This window comes from Gossypium hirsutum, chromosome A02 (assembly GCF_007990345.1).
Source record: "Gossypium hirsutum isolate 1008001.06 chromosome A02, Gossypium_hirsutum_v2.1, whole genome shotgun sequence".
NCBI lineage: Eukaryota > Viridiplantae > Streptophyta > Magnoliopsida > Malvales > Malvaceae > Gossypium > Gossypium hirsutum.
Genome location: NC_053425.1, coordinates 47,930,768 through 47,957,024, shown reverse-complemented (window position 1 = coordinate 47,957,024; position 26,257 = coordinate 47,930,768). Strand labels below are relative to the sequence as shown.

General features: G+C 33.1%; 2 protein-coding genes across 5 annotated transcripts; one reads left to right on the top strand and one right to left on the bottom strand.

The window, feature by feature from the left end:
• Positions 1-2,551: 2,551 nt before the first annotated feature.
• Positions 2,552-3,650, top strand: LOC107951158 (uncharacterized). Its single transcript, XM_016886093.2, has 2 exons — positions 2,552-2,571; positions 2,849-3,650. The coding sequence occupies exons 1-2, from the start codon at positions 2,552-2,554 to the stop codon at positions 3,648-3,650; spliced, it is 822 nt and encodes a 273-aa protein (XP_016741582.2).
• A 71-nt stretch (positions 3,651-3,721) lies between these two features.
• LOC107951157 (ABC transporter C family member 10) lies at positions 3,722-15,471 on the bottom strand. Of its 4 annotated transcripts, none has more exons than XM_016886090.2 (12): positions 15,074-15,468; positions 11,285-13,360; positions 10,865-11,185; positions 10,687-10,773; positions 5,849-6,436; positions 5,599-5,763; positions 5,212-5,506; positions 4,900-5,114; positions 4,500-4,805; positions 4,353-4,416; positions 4,039-4,278; positions 3,722-3,962 (listed from the first exon to the last, which is right to left on the bottom strand). In XM_016886090.2, the coding sequence occupies exons 1-12, from the start codon at positions 15,185-15,187 to the stop codon at positions 3,865-3,867; spliced, it is 4,569 nt and encodes a 1,522-aa protein (XP_016741579.1). In that variant the 5' UTR covers positions 15,188-15,468; the 3' UTR covers positions 3,722-3,864. The 4 variants fall into 4 exon arrangements, with proteins under 4 accessions (XP_016741579.1, XP_016741581.1, XP_040940658.1 ...); XM_016886092.2 differs by lacking the exon at positions 15,074-15,468 and adding an exon at positions 13,639-13,823 and having other exon boundaries at positions 11,285-13,398; XM_041084724.1 differs by lacking the exon at positions 15,074-15,468 and adding an exon at positions 13,501-13,520 and having other exon boundaries at positions 11,285-13,398.
• Positions 15,472-26,257: the final 10,786 nt, after the last annotated feature.

Genomic DNA, 26,257 nt, shown 5'->3' with positions numbered 1-26,257 from the left:
CAACTCGATTCGAACTCGAAATTCGAAAAAAATTCGTGTTGACTTGAATAACTCGATTAACTCGAATAACTTGATTCGTTTAACTCAAAATTTAATTTTTTTTTATTTTTTCGAGTCGAATCGAGTTTTGCTCACCCCTACTTTTGATCTAAGCTTACCTTAGTAACCATAAATTTAGCAAAATTTTGAATGAGAAATAATGGGGTGAAAACCAAGAAGGGCTTGTAAAATCAGCCCAGTTTCAGCCTCCATTAGGGGAGCCAGAAGGGCTTTCCAAATGCTAAACGATTAAGGTTGGAAATTGTAAACCCATGAGTCATGTCGCCCAGTGAACCCATAAATGACTCAATTAGACCTGAAATGGAAGCAAAGCTTTCATGGAATTCCCATAAAAAAATAAATATCATCCACTCGTAAAACATGAATTATAATTTAATGTATATTGTTATAAATGAATTTTAATTTTATACGATTTTATATATAAAAATTTTATTTGATTTAATAACTAATAATATTATCAAATTAATATCATTTACCGTTAAAATATTACATACACAAATAATTAATATTATTTTAATATGAAAAAAATATACGTTTTTATTTCTTTAAATATAAAAAGTAATCAAAATTAAAATTTCATATATACATATGAATCACAATTTAAGTTTTATATATATATATATATAATTACACTAAATCAAATTCTATATATAAATTTAATATTTATAAATAAATAAAAATTGCCACCGTTTTCTTTTCTATTAACAAGTGCCATCTTTTTCGCTGGCAGGCATTTTGGCCAAATTCTCAATTATTTCCAGTTAAAAGTGCAAACGGTTGTAAGATATATAAATAAAGGTGGTAACTTAAATTAACTTTTTTTACCATTTGACGACATTTTCTTGGTTATGCCAGGAAAAAAGGGAACAACACTAATTTACCAACAATCATCATCTAAAATCTCCATCTTTAAACCAAATAGAGAAGAGGTTGCATTAGTATAGAAAGGTCTAATTATGCTTCTCATCTTTTAAATTTACTTTTAAGAATTTAAGCCTTCAACTTTTTTAACATTTAAATTTGTTAATTGTATTTAATAATTATATTAAGTTTTTATTTAATATAAAATTTTCAACAAAAAAAATGTTTGAATATGATAAGTAAGTAGATAGTTGCTTATTACTTGTGGAAAATATTAAATTCATTTTATTTTTTAAAATCTTATTTTTGAATTTTTTTTATTAAAAATCAAACTATTTAATTTTATCTTCAACTTTTGTTTGACATTATTCAAAATATAATATCATATTAATAGGATTAAAATTATAAAAATAATGATCTTTTAAAAATCAAGATATACTATAATCAAATAAAATGATTATATTTTGTGCTTAATTTTTACTAATATATCAAACAATTTTATAATATAAATTCAGTGCTTATAAAATTCAATACTTAAGTTTTCAATTTATCAAACATAGTCTTGTTATTCTTTTGATTTAATAATTGAAATCAAATTAATAACACCATCAAATTAAATTATTTGTCATTTTTTAAAATAAAAAATTACTCATGTGATTAATATTACACGTGTGAAAAGTCAAATAATCAAATAAAAATATTGAATCTAAGGTTGCAACATTTTTCAATATTGGTCTTCAATGATTAAATCAGAGGAGGGGCTACATTTAAGGAAATAAAAGTAATTGGATTAGATTTCAAATGTATGATGAGTATAGGGACTAGAAGCAGAATTATGCCTTTTTAGAAACCCGAATTTAAAGTTTATTATTATTATTTTATTTTTTTTTAGTTCTAATTAAAATCTTTGTTAGTTTGGCCTTCAGAATTTGTAGCCATGGTTTACGACTTTATTAAATGACACTCTAATCATTTTTCTTATAAATCAATCAAAGTGTTGATACAGCAATGATCTAAGGTTAAATTCTTCCATTAATCCTTGTACTTTATGAAAATTATGGATTTAATCCTTATACTTTAATTGAGTCATTTTTAGTCCTATATCTTTCAAATTTTAAATTTTCATTAAGTTTTATTGTTTTCAAAATATAATGCAGCATACATTATTATCATATCTGTAACATCAAGTTAACTTGTTAATTTCACATTTTACTCACTAAAAATTCAGCTAATAGATTAATGACTGGCATTTATGTTAAGATTGAAATTTCAAAATTCACAAAGTATAAGGACTTAAAATAATCCAATTAGAGAATATGGACTAAATCTATGACAATATGCATAGTATATGAGTAGTAATTGAATTTAACCGAATTGATTTAATTATTATTGTTTGGGTTAAGACTAAAATTTTAATATTTAAAAAGTACAGGGCCTAACAACAGAAATTAACCAATGATGTAATATTGTTTTCCCGCAATGAACGGGGTCTAAGTGCCGAAGAAGCAAAGATTCTCTGTTTTTTCAACACAAATTGACTTTAATCATTAATGGGACTTGAATTGCATGTAGCAAACTAGACCCCCACCTTAATTAAAATAAGTCAACACGTCAAAATTAAACGTGCACGATGCTCTGGAGTAATGAACGGTTTAGTGAAATTAAAAATGAAAAAATCATGACCTAAAAGATGCATCAAACTTTTGATACAATAAACTAATTGGGACCCTTTTAAAAGCATGCTTAAATCAATTTGTTTGGAAAAGCATCATCATCCAACAATGCATTTCAAAGCTACCCCTTTCTTCATAATCTTCTTGCTTGTATGTGTTTCTTTTACCAGGAAATAACAACAACCCAACATGAGCTTCACACTCGTATGTTTGGTTCTCAGTTTGTACTTATGTTTTTTTTCATATGTTCATAGCTTAGACAGCTTTTCCAATGGTTCCTTGGATACATTTCTTCAGGATTTTGCTTTCAGAGCATTGGTTATTAGGCACAGACCTCATACTGGAGCTTTATACAAAGCCAATCTTCCGGTTAATCTTTCAGGCATGGGCGTTTCCATTGCACGAATCCGAAGCCGGACGTTGTGGAAGAAAGGGGCTAATTTTAGTTGTTTTCGTATCCCATCACGGACTTTTCTGGTTCCTCACGTCCGAAGGGTCGCGATAGTCTACGAGACCCTCGGCAACTGGTCTTCATACTACTACAGAGTTCAAGGTTACTCAATGATTGCTCCCGTCATCGGTTTTATGGTTTTCGATGCGTCGAATGCTAGAGCTAAAAGCTTAAAAAGTATCAACCTTGACACAATGGGGAAGCCTATATCAATCCATTTTCCCAACCTGAAATACCCTGATTCAGCAAGATGTGCAGCTTTCAACAGTAATGGGACAGTTGATTTCAGTCCCATAATGTTTTCCAATGTGTGTTACACTTCAAACCAAGGCCATTTTTCTGTACTTGTTCCACTAAAGAGGGAAAAAAGGCCATGGTATCCATGGGTGATAGGTGTTGTGCTTGGATTTGGTATGCTGGTTTTGTCAGGTTACTTTGGTTTGGTATTACTTAAGGTTTTGAAGACCAAAAGGGTTCAAGCAATGGAAAGACAAGCTGATGAAGGTGAAATTCTTGATAGCAGATGGGTGAATTGCAGTAAAATGCCATCTGCAACAGTAACTAGAACTCAACCTGTCCTTGAGAATGGTGTGTTCCCACAGTAATTACATTTGTCATTTTTATGTATATCTTGTTTCTTTTTCTTCTTAGGCCTTGGAGATTATGCATAGCAGGATAACTAAAAATCTTTTTACTGTTTACATAAAATTAAATCAGAATAGTGACTTGGTTTTCTCGTTTCTAAAGTTGATAGCTTGTTCTACAGTAATTGTGCTCTATGAAAGAGAACTTTATTACCAATCTTCAAGTACCATTGTATTAGGAGGAACGTGACCAGTATTCTTGGACTAACTGTCCAAACAATGACCCTTCCTTATTCATCAGCTTCGTTGGTTCATCAAACTCCACCAATTTCCCTGTAAATTGAAACAAATCATATACAATAACAATAAAAAGTCGATGGACTATTTGCATATCAAGATATCTTCTCACCATCACTAATGCCAAGCACCATATTGCAGTCCATCACAGTTGGTATTCTGTGAGCCACAGTTATCACCGTGCAGTCTTTGAGTTCCGTTCTTATCGTTTTTTGGATGATCGAGTCCGTTGTGTTGTCAATCGATGCAGTTGCTTCATCAAGGACTAGGATCTTGCTTCTCTTTAGCAATGCTCGCCCCAGGCAGAATAATTGTCGCTGCCCCATGCTCCAGTTCAATCCATCTTGTACAACTGCACTTATTGTTTTCATGTTGTTAATGGAAGCAAATCGGAAAAAACCAACTCTGTATCTTTGATTTTCTTACCGATGGAATTCAGGCCGCCTTCTTTTGCTTGAACCGCCTCTCGGAGTTGACACTTTTCGAGAACCTTAAAATTCAATGATTAGAAATTCATCGAGTCAGCAAAAATACAAGGCTGGTTATTGGTGCATGATATGGTAAAACACATACCTTCCATATTTCATTATCAGTATGCTGTTCTAAAGGATCTATATTATATCTAACAGATCCACCAAAAAGAGTTGGATCTTGAGGGATGATCCCCAAATGTGATCTCAAATCATGAAGCCCAATTGTACAGATGTCAAGGTTATCAATGATGATTTCTCCATCTGCAGGCTCTACTAGGCGGAACAAAGCACTGATAAAAGTCGTTTTTCCACTGCCAGTCCGACCAACAATCCCAATCTTACTTCCTCCTTCAAATATGCAGCTGATGCCATGAAGGACCAGCGGAGCATTAGGCCGATAACGAACCTGCTTGATGAGTTTGACGTTTTATTATGCATTCCCTGTAAAGCTCATGACTCAACAAATGGAGAAAATAGTTAGTAAAACCTTTTGATTATACCTTCAAATTACAAATCTCGACTTTTCCAAGACAGGGCCAGCCGCGTGCAGGCCGGTTAGTTTCAATTACTTCGGGAGCTTCACTAGGAATATGCATGTATTGCTCTACCCTTTCTACTGAAACAACTGAACTTGATAGAAAGCATTGATTCTTCACCGAAACAACTAGGAATACATTTAATGAGAGGCCATATGACAGTGCCATTCCAATTAACCCTGCCATTGAAATCCACAAAACATGGTTAGAGCATAATCCAAAGTGATGAGAACATATTCAGTATTTTTCGAAGAACTAAAATCTGCTTGAACTAACCAGATGCAGATGGTCCAAGATAAATCAAAGTCATGGAAAGGGCTGTGGATGAAAGAACAATGGCACACAATATTTCCAACCTTTGGATTAACCACTCATTTGCAACAAAAGTATAAAAGTCTGGACTTGCATTGGCATCAATCAGATTCATATTCTTTAAAAAGAGTCGATCTTCCCCTCCGAAAGCTCGGATTGTCATGGCTCCAGCAATGGATTCAGCAAGGTGGCTAGCAACTGAAGACTTTGTTGTTCCAGTGATTCTCATCAACTCCTTTGCAGAAGCATAGTAGTGTCTCTAATTGTTTTCAAGAAATTAGAACAATTAAGAACTCGTTAAAAGAAAACAATTTATGATAAAAACTTGGTTTTTTTGCATGTATGTAAGACCTGTAAAAGTATGGTCAGATAAACCATGGGAATAATGACAAATGCAACTGGCCAAGCCAGCACTGCCAAGACAAAAAAGCTGAAGTAGGTATTCATGGTTGTTCCAACTGTGATTGATAACTTGAAAGCCATATCAAGGTCAATGATGCTTAAATCTGATGACACCTATTAAAGTAAAATGGAAACTGTAAACAGTAAGTTCAAGGAAGAATAGAATTTCCATGAAAATGAAGATTTTGAGAACACTTACTCGACTTAGTACTCTTCCCACAGGTGTTGAGTCATAAAAGGACATTGGAGCTCTAAACAAAGACTTCAACAGTGTAGAAAAGATAGATTCTGAAGCTCCACGACCAAGAAGAACTACATAGAAGGATCTAAGGAGCAAAAAGATTGCTAAAGAAAACCCAATCACTGTAAAAACAGTGAGTAATTCCTTGCTGCTTACTTCACTACTTTGAAGGTCAGCTGCTAACCAGTAGCTTTGTACTAATTGCCCAATTATGAATGCCACATGGAAAAGAATTGCTAAGGTGAAATATAGAAAGCCCTTGTTGTGTCTCATATACTGCAAGTAAGGCTTCAAACCTGTATCTCCTGTTTCTCTTTCTTCCTCCTTAATTAATTGTTCTCCAGTAGCCATTATAGGCTCTTCCTTAACATGTACATTCTTGATCACATCTTTGGATGCCATAGCTCTTCCATTAGAAGAATACAAGACGTCCATTTCGGATCCAATCGTGTTATTGTGAGCGTTTACAAGGTCCTGGAATTTTTGGCTTGAAGCTAGCAGCTGATCATAAGTACCAGCCTCTATAATTTCCCCACCAGACATCAACTGTCATATAATCAGATACTTGGACGATGTTATAATCATATTTAAGATGTTATAATCATATCTTGTAATGGTTGAAATATGTATATATTTTAAATTTATTTAGGTAGATAAATCTTATTTAAGTAGATAAGTTTTATTCATATTCTAGAAATATTTTTATTTTATCTTTTAGTAGTTTATTAGGACAAGGGAACTGTTTTCTTTTATATTTTAGTAGTTTATTAGAATAAGGGAACTATTTTCCCAATTAGGATTAGGACTCTTTTCTCTATTTAAGTTCAATTCTTCAATTAATAATATAGAACAGTTTTATTAAAAGCTCTCTTGAAAACTTTCATGGCATCTGAGCTAGGTTAAAATCTCTAGTAACATCATGGTTAAAACAACCTTCACTAGAGATAAGAAAAAACCTTGGTGCGATCACTGCAAAAAATATTGGCACACTCGAGAAACGTGTTGCAAGCTCCACGAGAAACCGACAAATGGAAGGAAAAAGAGTGGCAAGGGCCAAAGTTCTCTGGAAGGGTTTCCATTCACTAAGGAACAATTAGAGCATCTACACAAGTATTTTCAATCACCACAATTTCGGATGAATTCTTCAATTCCTAACTCATCCAATAATCCTTCTTCCTCTTTTGCCCAATCAGGTACTGATTTTTCTATTTTTTTTCAGTGTCAAGCCTTGTAAAACAAATACATGAATTGTTGATTCTGGAGCTAGTGATCACATGACTAGTAGTCATTTTCTTTTTTCAACTTACACACCTTGTGCAAGAAACAAAAAGATCAAAGTAGCAGATGGGTCCTTCTCGGCAATAGCCGAGAAAGGCACTGTTAAAATTTCATCTTCCTTGGTTTTACATGATGTTTTACATGTGTCAAATCTAGCTTGTAATCTCATATCGGTCAGTAAATTATCCCAGTCCTCAAATTGTCATGTTATATTTGACTCTTCTATGTGTAAGTTTTAGGACATGGTCTCAGGGAGGATGATTGGCAATGCTAAAGAATTTAGTGGAATTTACTTTCTTGAAGACGACCATCTAAGTCAACCAACAACTACTTTATGTTTAAATTCTGTTTCTGATAAGGTTATGATTTAGCATTATAGGCTTGGACATCCTAATTTTTACTATTTAAGATATTTGTTACCTAATCTTTTTAAAAATAAAAGTCCTTCTTCATATCATTGTGAATTTTGTGAATTGGCTAAACATCATCAAAAATATAAAGCCTCCAAACCTTTTTCGTTAATTCATAGTGATGTTTGGGGACCTTCAAGAGTCTCGACCTTTTTAGGAAAACGTTGGTTTGTCACTTTTATTGATGATCATACTCGACTTTGTTAGGTGTTTTTATTAAAAGATAAGTCTGAAGTTAAAAATGTGTTTCACTCTTTTTATGCTATGGTGAAAACACAATTTGGTGTGAAAATAGAAGTATTTCGGACTGACAATGGTGGGGAATTTTTTAGCGACCAATTAGGTGTTTTCTTAACCAAACATGGAATAGTCCACCAAAGTTCTTGTACAAATACACCACAACAAAATGGGATTGCAGAAAGAAAAAACCGACATATTTGGAAGTAACTAGAGCCTTGATGTTCACTAGTCAAGTACCACGTTATCTTTGGGGCGAAGCCTTGTTAACAGCTACATATCTTATTAATAGAATGCCCAATAAAACTCTAAACTATAGAACTCCTTTTAGTCTCTTTAAAGATAATTTTCCTAACTCTAAATTGATCACAGATTTATCCCTCCGAGTTTTTGGGTGTAGTGTTTTTGTTCATCTTCACAACCAAGGTAAACTAGATCCTAGAGCAAAAAAATGTGTCTTTGTGGTTATGCTTCTACTAAAAAGGGTTACAAATGTTATGATCCAATTGATAGGAAGATTATTATTACCATAGATGTCACATTTGTTGAAACACAATCTTATTTTGATTCTAATCTTCAAGGAGGGAATTATACTAAGGAAGATTCTATAATTGATCAAGAAAAGATTAGGAATATACAACATAGGGATTCTAATAATGGGGAAGGCGAATTTATAATTAACACAGAAATTAATGATGTTAATGTTAATGAAAAGGAGGATGAAGGTGTAGAGTCTAATCGTGAGAATAAAAAACAAACAAAGGAGTTAATTGTTTATTCAAGAAGAAATCGAAATCAAGAAAGTGGAATCCACCAGATTCATCACCAAGAATCCGACCCGCAAGATCCTGTCAAAAGTCCATGTAAAACTCATAATCCAGTCAATGAATTTTCTGATTTAGATTTTCCAATTGCCAAAAGAAAAGGTGTTAGAAATATTGTCAAATATCTCATGTCTAACTTTGTATCCTATAAAGCCTTGTCTTCGACATTCTCAACCTTTGTTTCGTGTCTCGATACTGTACAAATACCCAAAAATGTGAAAGATGCTTTACAGGTTCCTAAGTGGAAGGAGGCTATTTTAGAGGAGATACGCACTTTTGAAAAAACAGGTACATGGGAAACAATGGAATTACCTGTAGGGAAAAAAACAGTGGGCTGTAAATGGGTGTTCACAACCAAATTCAAACCAGATGGATCTTTAGATAGATACAAAGCCCGGTTGGTGGCTAAAGGGTACAGTCAAACATACGGGATAGATTATCTTGAAACGTTTGCTCCAGTGGCCAAATTAAATTTCGTTAGAGTTCTTTTATCAATTACTGTTAATCTTGATTGGTCTTTACAGCAGTTAGATGTGAAGAATGCTTTCCTAAATGGAAAACTTGAAGAAGAAGTTTACATGGATCCTCCTCCAGGTTTTGAAGAAAAATTTGGAACTTGAGTATGTAAACTCAAGAAATCTTTGTATGGTCTGAAGCAGTCTCCTCGAGCTTGGTTTGAACAATTCACTCAAGTTGTTAAAAAACAAGGTTACTCACAAGGGCAAGCTGATCACACAATGTTCTATCGACATTCACAAAAAGGTAGAATAGCAGTTATTATAGTTTATGTCGATGATATCATTCTTACAGGAGATGATGTGAATGAAATAAGGCGTCTCAAGGAGCATCTAGCATTGCAGTTTGAGATTAAAAACTTGGGTCCTTTGAAATACTTTCTTGGAATGGAAGTTGCTCGATCAAAGAAGGGTCTTGTGGTCTCTCAGAAAAAATATGTGATTGATCTTTTAAAAGAGGCTGGGATGAGTGGTTGCCGCCCAGCTGACACACCAATTGATCAAAATGTAAAATTCAGAAATAAAGAAGGTCGATTAGTTGATAAAGGGCAGTACCAAAGATTAGTCGGTAAGTTAATTTACTTATCACATACAAGGCCAGAAATAGCTTTTGCAGTGAGCTTAGTGAGTCAATTTATGCACTCCCCAATGGAGGAACATGAAGAAGCAGTGTTTCGAATTCTAAGATACTTGAAGAGTTCACCGGGAAAGGGCTTATTCTTCAAGAAATTTGAACAAAGAGGAATTGAAGCTTATACAAATGCAGATTGGGCAAGCTCAATAACAGATAGAAGATCTACATCAGGATACTGTACATTTGTTTGGGGAAACCTTGTGACTTGGCGAAGCAAAAAACGAAGTGTTGTAGCAAGAAGTAATGCAGAGGCTAAGTTTAGATCAATGGCTCAAGGAATTTGTGAAATGATGTGGTTAAAAAGAATTATGGAAGAGATGAGGAAACCAATAACTTCACCAATGAAGTTGTACAGTGATAGCAAAGCTGCCATTAGTATTGCTCACAACCCAGTCCAACATGACAGAACTAAACATGTTGAGATTGATAGACACTTTATCAAGAAGGGGATTGAAGAAGGCCAAGTGTGCATGCCGTTTGTTCCTTCAAAACAATAGATTACTGACATACTCACCAAAGGACTCTCTAAGACAATCTTTGATTTTCTTGTAAGCAAGTTGGACATGATTGATATATATACACCAACTTGAGGGAGGGTGTTGAAATATATATATATTTTAAATTTATTTAGGTAGATAAATCTTATTTAGGTAGATAAGTTTTATTCATATTCTAGGAATATTTTTATTTTATCTTTTAGTACTTTATTAGGACAAGGGAACTATTTTCTTTTATATTTTAGTAGTTTATTAGAATAAGGGAACTATTTTCTCAATTAGGATTAGGGCTTTTTCTCTATTTAAGTTCAATTCTTCAATTAATAATATAGAACAGTTTTATTAAAAGCTCTCTTAAAAACTTTCAGTAATAATATTGTATTCGAAATTATCGCACTTACCAATATAGAATTAAAAGCTGGAAGGAAGTCAACTTGATGGGACACAAGTAAAACAGTTTTATCAGACAAAGCTCTCATCACATATTCCTGCATAAAACAAAAGGGTGTTGGATTTTTAAGTGTGTATACATGCATATATATATATATATATATATAAGACAAAAAGTTATGGATTCACATTAAAAAGGCTTGTTGCAGTTTGAGCATCTACAGCACTGAATGGATCATCCAGAAAATAGATATCTGCATTTTGATACAATGCACGAGCTAGCTGAATTCTCTGCTTTTGTCCACCACTGAGATTAACGCCTCTTTCTCCAATTTCAGTAAGGTCTCCAAAAGGAAGCATCTCTAGATCTTTTATTAAGCAACACTTCTCAACCACTTCTTGATACCAGACAGGGTCCATCACAGAGCCAAAAAGAATGTTTTCTTGTATACTTCCTGTTTGGATCCATGCTGTCTGAGAAACATATGCTTTCTTCCCATGCACATGAACCTGATGATCCACATAGAAACTCAAGTAAGGTTTTGACATGAAAGTATTAGTACTTGGAAAAATATACAGTGTGGGAATTGAGATTTTGTTCTCACTTACTGTGCCATTGACTTTTGGAACTTCTCCAAGAACAGCAGCTAAAAGAGTTGATTTTCCTGAGCCAACTTCTCCACAAATAGCAACCTTTTCTCCTGGTTTAACCACCAAATCTATGTCTTTTAAGGTAGGTTTGGATGAAGGGTTAATGTCCCAAGAGATTTCATTACACTTTATGAGAATGGAGTGCTCAAAATTTTTGTCTTCACATTCTTGCTCTAGCTTTCTGTTTCCCAACTCTGGTGCCTCAAGGAATTTCTCAATCCGGTCCAGGGAAACCTTAGCCCCAATGAATACTTGAACAATATCAGGAATCAACCTAACCGGCTCTTGAACAATGCGAAGACTGGCCAAAAATGTGAAGACATTACTAGCATTGAGTGTAATCCCTAGCAAGTAGCAAGTCCAGAAAGTAACAGCAGGCACTACAATGGGAGAAGACCAAAACAAAACTAGTTGGTACCCTTTTTGTGACAGAATCCCTATTATCCATTTGAACTCATCTTTCCTTAAACTTTCAATAACCTTCTTGAAATGTGTCTCCCAAGCATGCAACTTCAATAACTTCATATTTCCGAGTGCCTCCGTAATTGCTTTAAGTCTTTTGTCTTGCGCCGACATGATTTTCTTGTAACATTCAAGCTGTAATTTGGTAAGTGGATAACTTGCAACCACTATCAATATTATTGCAGCTAATGCAGCAAAAGTTGCCAGTCCCACAGAAGAGTATACAATGAATAATGCTAGACAAAACTGAACGCTTGTTGCCCATATCTGATGAAACCAATACGGAAACTCACCAATTCTGTAGGTATCTACGGTGACATAACTCACTATCTCACCAGGAGAATGATTCATTTTAGCAGCATTCGATAATTTTTGTTGCTTTCGATATATTGCTGCAGATAGCATAGACCTAACTTGAAGTCCAACCATTCTTGTTATAAAGAACCATTGCCTCTCAGATATAGACTCCAAACATTTTGCTATAAGCAGGCCAATGGTCAGCACGTAAGCCTCATACTTAAAGGTTTCCTTACCTTGAACGACAGCAATAAAGGCTCTAAGAAACAATGGACCTGTAGATAGTGTGAGAATCTTGATCAATGCAAAGACCCCGGAAGTCAACATTGCTTTCCAGTGAGAATATGCAATTATTGACAGCATAGAAATTGAACCACTTGAATTTCTTCGTTTCTGTTCACTCAGTCGGTCGTTATACTTCAAATAGCATGCTTGAGCTTGACATGCCTGCTGCAAAGTTGGAATATCATTGTTCTCTAGAATTTTCTCCTTACCCTTCTGCAATAGAGGATTCAACCACCAAAAGAACATTTTACTTAAAACCCCAGCATTGGCTAAGGGAGTAATGTCATGGTTGACACTGGTTTCGTCAGTTGAATCATGTTCCTCACCTTGCAAAGGTGCATAGCAAGCATCAAAATCACCTCCCGGATCAGTATCCTTCGAACCGTGTCCTCTAAAGGCGCAGAATAGAAACAAAATCGATCCAGGAAAAGATAAAACATCCAAAATGATCTTAATTGACACAGTTTTGTCTGCAGTAGCTTCAAGTAGAGATGAAATACAGAGAAATACCGCATACAATAAGGTAAAACTTGAACAAGCCTTTACTGCTATTGTACATGGAAGGTTTAGATTCTTCAAGCTCACAGATATGGCTAGAAGCAACCATGAAAACCCTTGAAATAGCAACACCAACCATCCATCCAGAGGTAAAACCGTATGATCCATATCAAGTTTATGGTAAACGGTCCATATCCCCAAGAACAAATAGGCAACACTCAGTATTCCATTATAACTTTCAGAGAGAACTGCCACTAAAGAGATGCTTTGTGACTGTGAATTTGTAGTGATCTTCTTCGAGGAAAATTTACAAAAAATGACAAGGAAGGCCACTAAGAGAAGCAGCATATCAACAGAAATGATGAAAGCATGATTGAAATATGAATATGGATTGAGAATTGATGGAAAACCGGAACTGGATGTCTTCCCAGTTTCCTTTGAACAGCTGGAGTTATTACAGAACATAATCCACGCACTCTCTCCCATGTTGTTCTGCACCTCAAAATATCATATTCTTGTCACTTAAAAACCTGAAGCAAATAATGGGGTATTAATGTATTAAAGATGCAAATCAAAAAATTTCATAGCTTTTTAGATACATGTGGTCCATTTGAATGCATTAAGAACATTACAGAGAAACTCTTGTTGCAGCCTTGAAAGATTTAAAGGAAAATCAACATGTATCACCTCAAAAACCAAACAAAAAAAAAAAAAAACAAATTAACATCTGAACTTGCAAAGATTGAGGTAAAAATGATAGTGTTACTAACCTGGAGATTGATAACAAGAGATTGATCAATAAAAGCATATAATATATTAAATGATTTATATTTGATATATGTTTGTATGCATCCCAACTACTTCAAACTGCTCCTCTATTTTTTTATTTTTTTCTAAATTGTAAGTAGTAATCTCTTAGGTTGATAACCATATGCATGGTCAAACAAAATGCTTTATGATTAATTTATGGTTAATGCACTATTTTTGCCCCCTAAAGCTCCATCCAATTATCACTTTGGTATCTAAAAAATGTTTTGTATCAATTTAGTACCAAACAAAATGTCAAACAAAATCAGAAAAATATCAAAAAAAATTTAACACATCAGAAAAAAAATATGGAATATAATATAAAATTTCCAGAAATTAAACAATATACTTTTTTTAAAAAAAACATAAAGTTAAAAAGAATAAAAAATACAAAAGAATATCAAAAAAATCAGAAAAATATTAAAAAAATAAAAATCAGGAAAAATATGGAAAGCTTTAAAATTTTCCAGAAATTTAAAAATATAAATTTTTTAATATATAATACAAGAGAGAGAGAGAGAGAGAGAGAGAGAGAGGATATCAGTTTTTTTTAAAAATAAATATGGAAGGTTGCATTGTTTAATACAAATATCTTAACTCTCTTTCACTATTTTTATTTTAATTTCTTCTTACATTTTTTTTCATATTTTCTCTTTCTTTGTATGATATATCTTTTTTCCCAAAAAGTATATTTTTAAAGTTTCTAGAAATTTTATATAATTTTATATATAATTTTTTGATTTTTTTATTTTTTTGAGATTTTTATGAATTTTTGACATATTTTGTATTTCTCTTTTTTTATGTATTTTTAAATAAGAAAAGTATATTTTTAAATTTCTGAATTTTTTTAAAGCTTTCCATTTTTTTAATTTGAGATTATTTTTTTTGAATTTTTTGACATTCTTTTGTATATTTGCTATTTTAAAAAAACTTTATGTATTAAAAAAAAGTAGATTTTTTGAAATTTCTATAAATTTTATATAACTTTTCTCTTTTTATTTTTTAAAATTTTTGTGCTTTCATTAGACTTTTTTTTTTTTTCAAATGCCAAAATGTAAATAATATAGTAGTTTAGGGATGAATTTGGGCATTTATTAGTAGAAGACTGAAAATACAATCATGTAATTCTCACTTCTCATACAAAAAATTTCTCCAACCATAGACAAAACTATCTTCTCATAAATTGCAGACTTAAGGTCAGAAAGACAAAAAAGAGTTGAAAAATGAACAACTGTTGTGGGGCGGGGGAAAATGAAAGCACTTAAATTATCAATCCTTTTTCATTTCCCAGAGGACCAAAATGAAACCCAGAACCGAAACTCAAAAGAAAAAAAGTCAGTTTAATACTAAACTAACATCTCAATAAACCCAACATGTAAAAATGATAGTCATACTAACCTGGAGAGAGAGTGATGAATAAAAGCGATGCATAACTCCTTTCTTATGTTTGTATGCATCCCACTCAGATGCTTGAAACTGCTCCTCTATTGTTTTTGGTTTCCAATAGTCCATGCAGTGAGGCTCTCCATATCCTAACTATGGGAATCAGATTTAATAAAGTGAGGGCAGGGCATCTACTTCTTTATCCTTCCACAATACTCACACCAAATCTTAAAAAATTTAAACTTCCTCTATTCATTTTACCATAATAATAATTAATTAAAATAAGGATGAAAAAGATTTTGAGGTTGATTTCTTACACATTCAGTTTATTTTTATAATAAAACATCTAAAACTCATCTATTCTTTATGTTTTATTTGAATATTTATGCTTATTTTCTGTAGAAACTCTTTCATGTCAACTATAATAATTCTAACGCTTTATCGTAGAAAGAAAAAAGATGTTTCTATGCTAATGAGAGAAAGGGAAACGCATTTTGCACAATGTCATGATTGTGATGTTGCATGGCACTCCATATATAAATATAATTATGTCATCTATCAATTTATAATATTCACTTTTTTTATACACTAGTATTACATTAAAAATAATTTTAAATAATTTAAACTCACATCTTATATTTTATTTATACAAATTATACATGTCAAATTTAACATAACTATTTATTTTATAATCGTTTAATAAATATTAATATATACTATTTTAAATAATATAATAAAAATAATGGATAATTCAAAATTTAATAATTTTGAAGCAACATCAATAATAAAATCTCACGTTTGATTTGCTGGTGTCATCACTCCATAATTCATAAATTAATAAAGTCTTTGTTTAATTCACCATTAAAAGTAGAAAAGAAAATTTGAATATAAAAAGTATTAATTTATCCCATCATTATTAAAAAATTTATATAAAAATCCATTGCAAGAAGTCACCTAATATTTTGATGAATTTTACACGACTTTAAATTTTAATTGATTAATCTATCAAGGGCTATCTTGGAATTATTTAGAAACAATTAAGTTATGAATAAGTTGAGTAACACTGTATAATCTAGATTAGTGAACCAAACTTAAACTACGGGATGTTATTAGGAATTTATGATAACAATAGGATAATTATTAGTTAGCTTTAGGATGTTTCTTTACTAATGAATTTTTTACCTCAACAATGATTTATCTCTATTAAACTACTCCTAAGTTTTTGGCGGAAAATAGGCTCTATGTTGATGTAATCTTTATATATGTAAATTTTTTATTTTTCTATTTTTTACAATTAAAAATGTAAATTTAAATGTAAACACTGTTAAAATGTTTCTATTAAATTTATGACTATTACAATACCATATTATTGATATATGACTATTGAGTTGATTTTTTTTTTTTAAATATGATATCAAAGCATTGGATTCTAAATTCTAAAAAAAAAAACTCTCTAAAACTTTTTGAATTATTTTTATAGATTCTATCATTTCACTGACTAAATAATGAACTAATAATTTTCTTTTTTATTATTAGATTTTTCAAAAATTTCATTTAATTCCAAATGCTCGTAGCATTTAGCCAGATAAATTTCAATTTATTACTTCTTCTCCACCAATAATGTCTATTTAACAAAATATTTTTTACTTAATTTTTAAATTAAAAAAAAAACACTAAAATTTTTAAAGTGTGGAGAATATTTTCATAGCGACGTAGGGAAGGAAAAATAAACATGCGACCCACGTGCGTCAGGATCTATTGGAATGGAAAAAGAAAGATATCTACTCCACTATGGTTACCACTAAAAGCAGTAGTACAATCATAGCGGAGCTTTAATAAGGATCCATTCCATTCGATTTGATTGAGTTTTTTTTTTATAACAATTATTAAATTAAGATAAAAATATTAAAGCTTAAACATAGATATAATACAGAAACAATAATTAAACCTATTCATTTTTAAGGGTTTAAGTTAAGGTTTAGACCTAATCATTTTTATTTCCGAGCTTTTTAGGCAACAACTTCATGATAGGGTTAGTGTTTTGATTTAAAGTATTTTTATGCTTCTAATATGTTTTTGATAAAAACAAATTAAAATATTTTTAAATTAAATTAAAATTGTTTCAATTGAGTTAAACATTTTCAATCAAATTAAAATTGTTTTAAAATAAGTCAGCATTACTCCAAGCAAAAAAGTATCCATACTTTTTGGACAAATATCGATAGTTTTCAAAATATCAATACCCATTCTAAAACCGTATTAGCAAATTGACATTTTTTTTCAATCAATTATAAAAAGTATCGATATCTTTTACCAAGTATCGATAATTTGTTTTTGGTATCGTTATAAACTATCTTTAACAGTCACTGAATCAAGCATTAAATGCTAAAAGTATCGATACTCATAGAAAAAGTATCGATACATTTTGTTGCAAGTGAATTTATTGATCTGGTATTCTCATCCCCAACGGCTCTATCGGTTGAAAATAAATTAGATTGTATAAATATCATCTTCCAAAGGTCCTACAACAACGAGAAAGATCATCAAGCCAAAAGATCAATCAATACAACCTTAGTGTTTAATTCATTCATACTTTTCTTGTACACACTTGTGAATCTTCATTGTTTTTCTTTAGCTCAAGTTTATTCTTGTTTATTTGTGCTTAATTGACAAACATTCTGATCTTGTAAAGATTACTTTTTAGTTTGCTATTTTTATTTACTCTTTGAAAGGGTTGAGCCAAACCTTAAGGAAGTTGCAATCTTAAGATTTTGGATAGAAATCTTAAGGGAGATTGTAAGGTTAAACCTTCAGCTCAAAGGTTATCAAATTAGTGTATTTGGAAAAATCTTTAGTTGTGGAGAACTAAAGTAGTGGAGTAGTTAATTAGGGCCGAACCACTATAAATCGAAGTGTTTATTGTCTCATATTTTCTTAGCAACTACAAATTTTTAAGAGGTCAATTCATCCCCGCTCTTGGTGATTTCGAGTTGAATTATAGAGCTAACAACTTTCATAGCTAAACATGTTAAAAAAAAAAAGGTAAATTATATCCAAGTTCATTAAATTATCAGTAAGTTCACATTTTATTTGCTTAACTTTAAAAAGTTACAAAATAGTTATTGAATTAGTTGGAAGTTTTAATTTAAGTCATTAGGTTGTTAAGTTTTTTTTAAGAAAAAAGGTTTAACTAGCGAGCCCCCAAGTGACAATTCAATAATTAGTACGGAAGATTAACACCTATCAACTAACAGAAGAACATGCCTTAAATCCAAATCAATTTGATAAATAGTGTCTGAGATCGAAGAAGAAAGTTGTTTAGATTTTAATTCGAAAATTCATGACATTCGAAGCTATTTCATAAAAAAATGAATTTTATTTCCCTATATTTGATAAAAAAAATTTAGCCAAGTAATAATGTAATGTATAAATTTAAAGAAAATTTTATATTGTTGTATTATGTTTGCGTAGTGTCCGTGATTTTTCATAAAATTTATATTTTTTCCTTTTCAAAAAATAATGATGATCATGTTTTTTTTTTACTTTTTTTTCATTTTAGTATAAAAACAAAATATTATTTTTCATTCTAACTATACCAATGATTGGAGAGTGTATTTGTTCAAGAAGTTGATAATGATGGGAGACAATTTTAGTTTCGATGAAAAAATAGAATGGGGGAAGTAGTGATGGATGTCGAATCCACAAAAAATAAATACTTTCGTTTAAAATTAAAATTAAATTCAAAGTATAAGGAGCAGGGTCGATCACACAGAGATTGATCTATTCGAATTTGTATTTCTTTATAACCAGAACGTGTCGTGGGCAGTTTTCATGCCGATGGCTCATGAAAACTTGTATGAAATAGGAGGATTAAATCAAAATATAAATTAATTAATAGAAAATTAAATAAAAACAAAAACAAAGTAGAAATAAGTAAAATAAAATTAAAATTGAATAAACCAATAACACGAAAACACTAACCTCAAGCGTGATTTTGACTCTGTCTTCTAATTGATCCCGGATAATAGATTTTCTCCTCCAATCGATAAGTCGATTATAGGGATCAAGGAACAACCTCAAATCTCCTAATTCTTCCGTAGTGGTAAATTAACTGCGAGAACAACCCAACAGCTAACCCTTACTAAGTAAATAACCTTGAAAGCAACATCCACGATTTAATTCCTCAGCAATCTTGCGAATTACTATACAGATCGTGTCAATTTTTTCGATAAACCGAATATGACAATTACAAATTGTATCGACTTACCAACGACATGTTGTCCAACACTAAACCGATAGGCACCCTTCTCGATTTAATGCTAAAACGACATTGTGAGATAATTGAGTCTATCTCCTAAATTGGATAATTAACGAATATCAATATGGAAAATATAATGGTGATTTCAAATTCTCACGATTCAAACAACAATGAATTATCAGCTGATGGTCACTAAACTAACTATAAATACGACAAAGGCAAGCACACTTATCGAACAATAGTATAGTTATGGTGAGTAGAGAATATCGTATCCACGAGGACTAAAAGTACTAGTAATTACCGTCTTCTTATTATTTAGCCGACAAATTAGAGTGATTGTGTTTTAATCTAAAATTACTAAACTAATTTAACTAAGAACGCAGCAAAGAATGAATCAAGGAAAAAATCGAAGATAACCAATGAGATAGAGAATACATAAGAAAGAATCCACCTAGACTTCACCTTTTATTATGAATCTGAATTAGACGATTTATTTACTTGTTTCTTGATCCGTAGAAATCCCTAAATTATGTTAATATCTCTTTCGAGAGTAAGAACAACTGACTCTAGGTTGATTAATTGAAATCTCTTTCTAATTAAAACCCCTATCTTCGTATTAACTCGATCTATAGACTCCCTTATTAGATTTGACTCTAATTTGGTAGATTTATGTCGTCCTATTTCTAGGATTGCATGCAACTCCACTCAAGTATGTTAGATCTACTCTTAAACAGGGACTTTTCCTCCACTGAAATAAGCATATTAAACATGAATTAATATCCCGTAAATATTAAAATAAGAAATAAGCATACATAATTGAGAACAAGAATCAAGTATTTATTGCGTAAAAATAGAAATTAAATAAAATGATTTATCATAGATTTCATCTTCCCTAGGTATCTAGGGAATTTCGTTCATAATCCTAAATAAAAACATCTCAAATTTAGAATAACCACAAGACATAAAGAAACTTAGTAATACTCTAAAAGAAATTAAAAGGAGATCTTCGATCTTGAAGGAGATCCATTTTCGAGTTTATTTCGATGGTGTTCTTTGAGTGTTTTCTTCTATCTTCTCTGATTGTCCCTTTATGTCTTCTTCTAATGGGTATTTTATAGACTTTAGAATGCTAAGAAACCCTGAAAATTGGGTTTTTTTCACATATTTGGGAAGTGGGGTGCGAAATTGACACGGGCTGGCACATGGGGGTGTGTCCAACCCGTATGGCTCACACGGGTATGTGTCCAGCCTATATGGAAATGTCTAGGCCGTGTAGATCCTGAAAATAGCTCTTTTGTCTAATTTTAGCTCGTTTTTTGCTCATTTTGCTCCCAAATGCTTTCTTAAGGATAGAAACATAAATTTAAAGGATTAGGAGCATCAAATTCATTCATTTGCATAATTAATCATCCAAAAATACATTAAGAATGGGATTAAAATGTTACTTTTATAGCTTATCATTAGCCTAAAACTACTGCTCATAAATTGAAGAATTAAGAAAAACAAATAATTAAAAGGAAATTTTTTATTAAAAATAAAAATAAAAACAAGAACAATTGGTGGTTGTGTAGTGTCTGCCCCTTATTCACCTAATATGTAAGTACATATAATAATAATAATAATAATAAAAATAATAATAAGGATAATAAGGGTAAAGTACACTAACAGTGTAACACCCTGAATTTGGGCCTAGAAGTTTTGGGCCTTGAGCATGGGAGCGGTTGAAGGTAGCTTATAATATTCTGTTGTGCATGCAAATTTCGTTAATGAAGGCTTGTTTTAGTGGTTAAGTGTGTTGAGAAGTGTTGGAGAAGTCTTGGGTTTAAACCTGGACTCTAGCAAAAAATTTGGTTTAAGGTGAATCAAACCCTGGGTGTAGTAGGTAGGCCTTAAGAATATTGTTGGAGAAATTGTGACACAAAAAACCTTATGGCTTAGTGGCAAGTGGCGTGTGGAGCATTTGAGGGGAGGCATGGGTTCGAATCCCATAGCAAGCAAAGAGCATTTATTTTGCTAACAGGGGGCGGCAAGAGTTGGTGTTGAATTTAAACTCTGATGTTGGAGGGATCCCACATCGGGAAGCTAACATAAAAGTGGATGGGAAGCTGGTTTTAAATAGGGAGAACCATGAGGAGAGTAAAGGTACCTTTCTTGGCTGATCCCTTTCGCTTTATGGCGTGCTCGTTTGGGTTGGGCATCGGCTAAGAGTGCTCGGAGCGTGGATTAACTCCAGTCTCCAATCAGGTGTGTATTTATCACTACTCTTGTTGTTGGATGGCTACTTCGGGCCGCGATGGGCCGAAAGGGGCCATGTGGGCCCAATGGGCCTACGGGCCTAATTGGATAAGTTGTTTGATTGTGTAGTAAATATTGGACTAGGCTAGGTGAATCGCATATTTGTGGCTAGGTTTGGGCTAAAAGGGCCACACGAGCGTGTGGGCCCATTTGGGCCGATAATAGGCTTTAGGCCCATTCGTATTGTTATCCATGTTTAGAATACTTTGGTTTACCAATTACTGAAATGCCTTCGACTTGTAAAATTACCAAAGTACTCTCGATTTACCCTCGATTTTTAAAATTACCGTTTTACCTTCAGTTTACAGAATTACCATTTTACCCTCGATTTACAGAATTACTGTTTTACCCTCAGTTTATAGAATTACTGTTTTACCCTCGATTTATAGAATTATCGTTTTACCTTCGATTTGTAAAATTACCGTTTTACCCTCGATTTATAGAATTACCGTTTTACCCTCATTTTACAGAATTACTATTTTACCCTCGATTTACAAAATTACCGTTTTACCCTCAGTTTACAGAATTATCGTTTTACCCTCTGTTTATAGAATTACTGTTTTACCCTCGATTTACAGAATTACCGTTTTACCCTCAGTTTATAGAATTACCGTTTTACCCTCAGTTTACAGAATTACCGTTTTACCCTCGATTTACAGAATTACTGTTTTACCCTCAATTTACAGAATTACCGTTTTACCCTCGATTTGTAAAATTATCGTTTTACCCTTGATTTACAGAATTACTGGTTTACTCTCAGTTTACAAAATTATCGTTTTACCCTCGATTTACAGAATTACCATTTTACCCTTGATTGTGAAATTACTGAAATACCCCTATAGGGTAGAATTTCTGAAATACCCCTATAGGATAGAATTATTGAAATACCCTTATAGGATAGAATTACCAAAATACCCCTGTAGGGTAGAATTATCGAAATACCCTTGTAGGGTAGAAATACCGAAATACCCCTGTAGGGTAGAATTACCGAGATACCCTTGTGGGGTAAAATTACCATTTTGCCCCTAGGGTGTTAAATGACTGTTTTGCCCTTGTAGGCAAGTGACTGACTTGGACTGTGTGTTTAACGGATTTGATTGTGAATATATGTTGGTGATATGAATGACTTGACTGTGATTGTTTGATTCAAATATGGGCATGACATTCTGCATACATGACATGTTGCATGGGTTGGGATTTTGTACGGAGGAAGCGTTCTGGTGGCTATGCCACAAATATCTGTTCTGGTGGCTCTGCCACAATATCTGTATTTGGTGACTCTGTCACAATATCTGTTGACCGATCGATGGCTAAGTGTCGATCACGCTACCGAAGGCTGTGTGCCGTTGTTGTGGGCTTCGTGCCGATTATAGACCCGTTGTTAATGGCTCTGTGCCAACCTAAATATGGCTTTGTGCCATCTTGACTATGGCTTCGTGCCAAACGTATTTACCTGTAGCTATGTGCCTAACATATTTGTTGACGACTCTGTGTCGATCATATTTACCGAAGGCTGTGCGCCAGTTATATTACCGTCATTGATGGCTATGTGCCGAAGTTATTATAGTTATCTATGGCTTTGTGCCACGTATTCTGTTAGGTGGGTTTGCCACATTATCTGATTCTGGTGGCTCTGCCACAATATCTGTATCTGGTGACTCTGTCACGATATCTGTTCTGGCAACCATGCTGCAAATTCTGTGGTGTGTAGCCGATGGGTGGGTCTAGTTGTCTCCCCACATGGTGTAAGGTTGGTACGGTGGTGTATACGGCTGGATTGGGTTGGGATTGCATTCACATTCTAATTCTGATTCTGTCACGTAATTCTGATTCTGATTCTGATTCTGTTACTAATACTGATTCTGATTCTGTTACTGATTCTGATTCTGATTCTGTCACCTAATTCTGATTCTGATTCTGTTACTAATATTGATTCTGATTCTGTTACTGATTCTGATTCTGATTCTCATTTTGGTTCCAATTCTGATAATGTTTCTTATTCTGTAATGGGCTAAGGTCCATCTGGTACTGTCTGTTGTAATGGGCTAAGACCCGATTGGTACTGAAATTGTAAGTAAGGCTGGGGCCAGACTTTTAATTCTTTTAGATGATTGACTGTTCCTTTTTATAGTAGGGGATTTCACACTGAGTTTTCGTAAACTCACCTCGTTTATTAACCTTTTAGGTAATTTCCAGCCTTAGATGGATCGGGGTTGCTAGGGGCTCGGAGGAAGCCACACACACTGGTTATGTTACAGTTTTGATTATTACCTTTAAATTATTTTATGTGGGTTGTAGTAAAGCCATTGTAATTTTCTGGATTTCAAATTTGGAATTTTATTTATTGTTCTTATAATTGCTAGTATTAGAACACGATTTTCCAAAGCAACTACTGTTATTCAAAACATCACGTAACCGCAATTATTTTTAAAGTAAGTTTCCGCAACTACCAAGATTTTTACAAAGTTGTTAAGGATGTTATTCAGCTGAGGTTTTCTAACAAGGTTTTAAAAAGGGTATAAGTTTTTAATTATTAAGAAGGGTTTTTAATGGAAACATGGTTTTCGAAAAACACTTCAATGTGACACGCCAAGTTTGAGCCAAACTTCCAGGCCGGGTTTGGGGTGTTACATTTAGTGGTATCAGAGCCTGGGTTGCAACAACTCGGCTGTGGATTGGGTTTTCAAAGGTTGAATTTTAGAAAATCATTTTCAACCACGTGGTCTGTTTGAAGTATTTCTCTTAAAAAGTGTGGCACACCGAGTCTTCGGCGTTGAATTCGTAAGTCTTCTGAATACTTTTATCTATTTAGAAATTGAAATACTATGGATTCCTTAGATATTGGTCTGAATTTAAATTTGGTATTTATTTTATGTGGATGTGATGTTTGGATATAGAAATTGTATATATGTGTGATAAATATGTGTCTACTTCAATGAATAAGTGTTGTATGTATGAGATGTTTCAAGTTCTAGTTGAAGTGTGATAGTGATAGTAGGATCAGAGTGCGCAGCGGTAGCGTAGTGGGGTAGATGTTACACGACTACCCTGTTAGATGGAAATTTCGAGGACGAAATTTCTTTAAGGGAGGTAGAGTTGTAACACCTTGAATTTGGGCCTAGAAGTTTTGGGCCTTGAGCATGGGAGCGGTTGAAGGCAGCTTATAATATTCTGTTGTGCATGCAAATTTCGTTAATGAAGGCTTGTTTTAGTGGTTAAGTGTGTTGAGAAGTGTTGGAGAAGTCCTGGGTTTAAACCTGGACTCTAGCAAAAAATTTGGTTTAAGGTGAATCAAACCCTGGGTGTAGTAGGTAGGCCTTAAGAATATTGTTGGAGAAATTGTGACACAAAAAACCTTATGGCTTAGTGGCAAGTGGCGTGTGGAGCATTTGAGGGGAGGCATGGGTTCGAATCCCATAGCAAGCAAAGAGCATTTATTTTGCTAACAGGGGGCGGCAAGAGTTGGTGTTGAATTTAAACTCTGATGTTGGAGGGATCCCACATCGGGAAGCTGGTTTTAAATAGAGAGAACCATGAGGAGAGTAAAGGTACCTTTCTTGGCTGATCCCTTTCGCTTTATGGCGTGCTCGTTTGGGTTGGGCGTCGGCTAAGAGTGCTCGGAGCGTGGATTAACTCCAGTCTCCAATCAGGTGTGTATTTATCACTACTCTTGTTGTTGGATGGCTACTTCGGGCCGCGATGGGCCGAAAGGGGCCATGTGGGCCCAATGGGCCTACGGGCCCAATTGGATAAGTTGTTTGATTGTGTAGTAAATATTGGACTAGGCTAGGTGAATCGCATATCTGTGGCTAGGTTTGGGTTAAAAGGGCCATACGAGCGTGTGGGCCCATTTGGGCCGAGAATAGGCTTTAGGCCCATTCGTATTGTTATCCATGTTTAGAATATTTTGGTTTACCAATTACTGAAATGCCCTCGACTTGTAAAATTACCAAAGTACTCTCGATTTACAGAATTACCGTTTTACCCTTGATGTTTAAAATTACCGTTTTACCCCCAGTTTACAGAATTACCGTTTTACCCTCGATTACAGAATTATCGTTTTACCCTCAGTTTACAGAATTACTGTTTTACCCTCAATTTATAGAATTATCGTTTTACCCTTGATTTGTAAAATTACCGTTTTACCCTCGATTTACAGAATTACCGTTTTACCCTCAGTTTACAAAATTACTATTTTACCCTCGATTTATAGAATTACCGTTTTACCCTCATTTTACAGAATTACTGTTTTACCCTCAATTTACAAAATTACTATTTTACCCTCGATTTACAGAATTACCGTTTTACCCTCAGTTTATAGAATTACCGTTTTACCCTCAGTTTACAGAATTACCGTTTTACCCTCGATTTACAGAATTACCGCTTTACCCTCAGTTTATAGAATTACCGTTTTACCCTCGATTTGTAAAATTACCGTTTTACCCTTGATTTACAGAATTACTGGTTTACTCTCAGTTTACAAAATTATCGTTTTACCCTCGATTTACAGAATTACCATTTTACCCTTGATTGTGAAATTACTAAAATACCCCTGTAGGGTAGAATTTCTGAAATACCCCTATAGGGTAGAATTATTGAAATACCCTTATAGGATAGAATTACCAAAATACCCCTGTAGGGTAGAA

Bases quoted from the DNA above. Each gene is read 5' to 3' on its own strand.
- LOC107951157 (XM_016886090.2), bottom strand. From the start codon at position 15,187: ATGGACTATTGGAAACCAAAAACAATAGAGGAGCAGTTTCAAGCATCT. The intron at 11,186-11,284 runs GTAAGTGAGAAC...GTGGATCATCAG, and splicing joins TTCCAAAAGTCAATGGCACA to GTTCATGTGCATGGGAAGAA. The intron at 6,437-10,686 runs GTAAGTGCGATA...ATTATATGACAG, and splicing joins CAGCTTTTAATTCTATATTG to TTGATGTCTGGTGGGGAAAT.
- LOC107951158 (XM_016886093.2), top strand. From the start codon at position 2,552: ATGCTCTGGAGTAATGAACG. The intron at 2,572-2,848 runs GTTTAGTGAAAT...ATATGTTCATAG, and splicing joins ATGCTCTGGAGTAATGAACG to CTTAGACAGCTTTTCCAATG.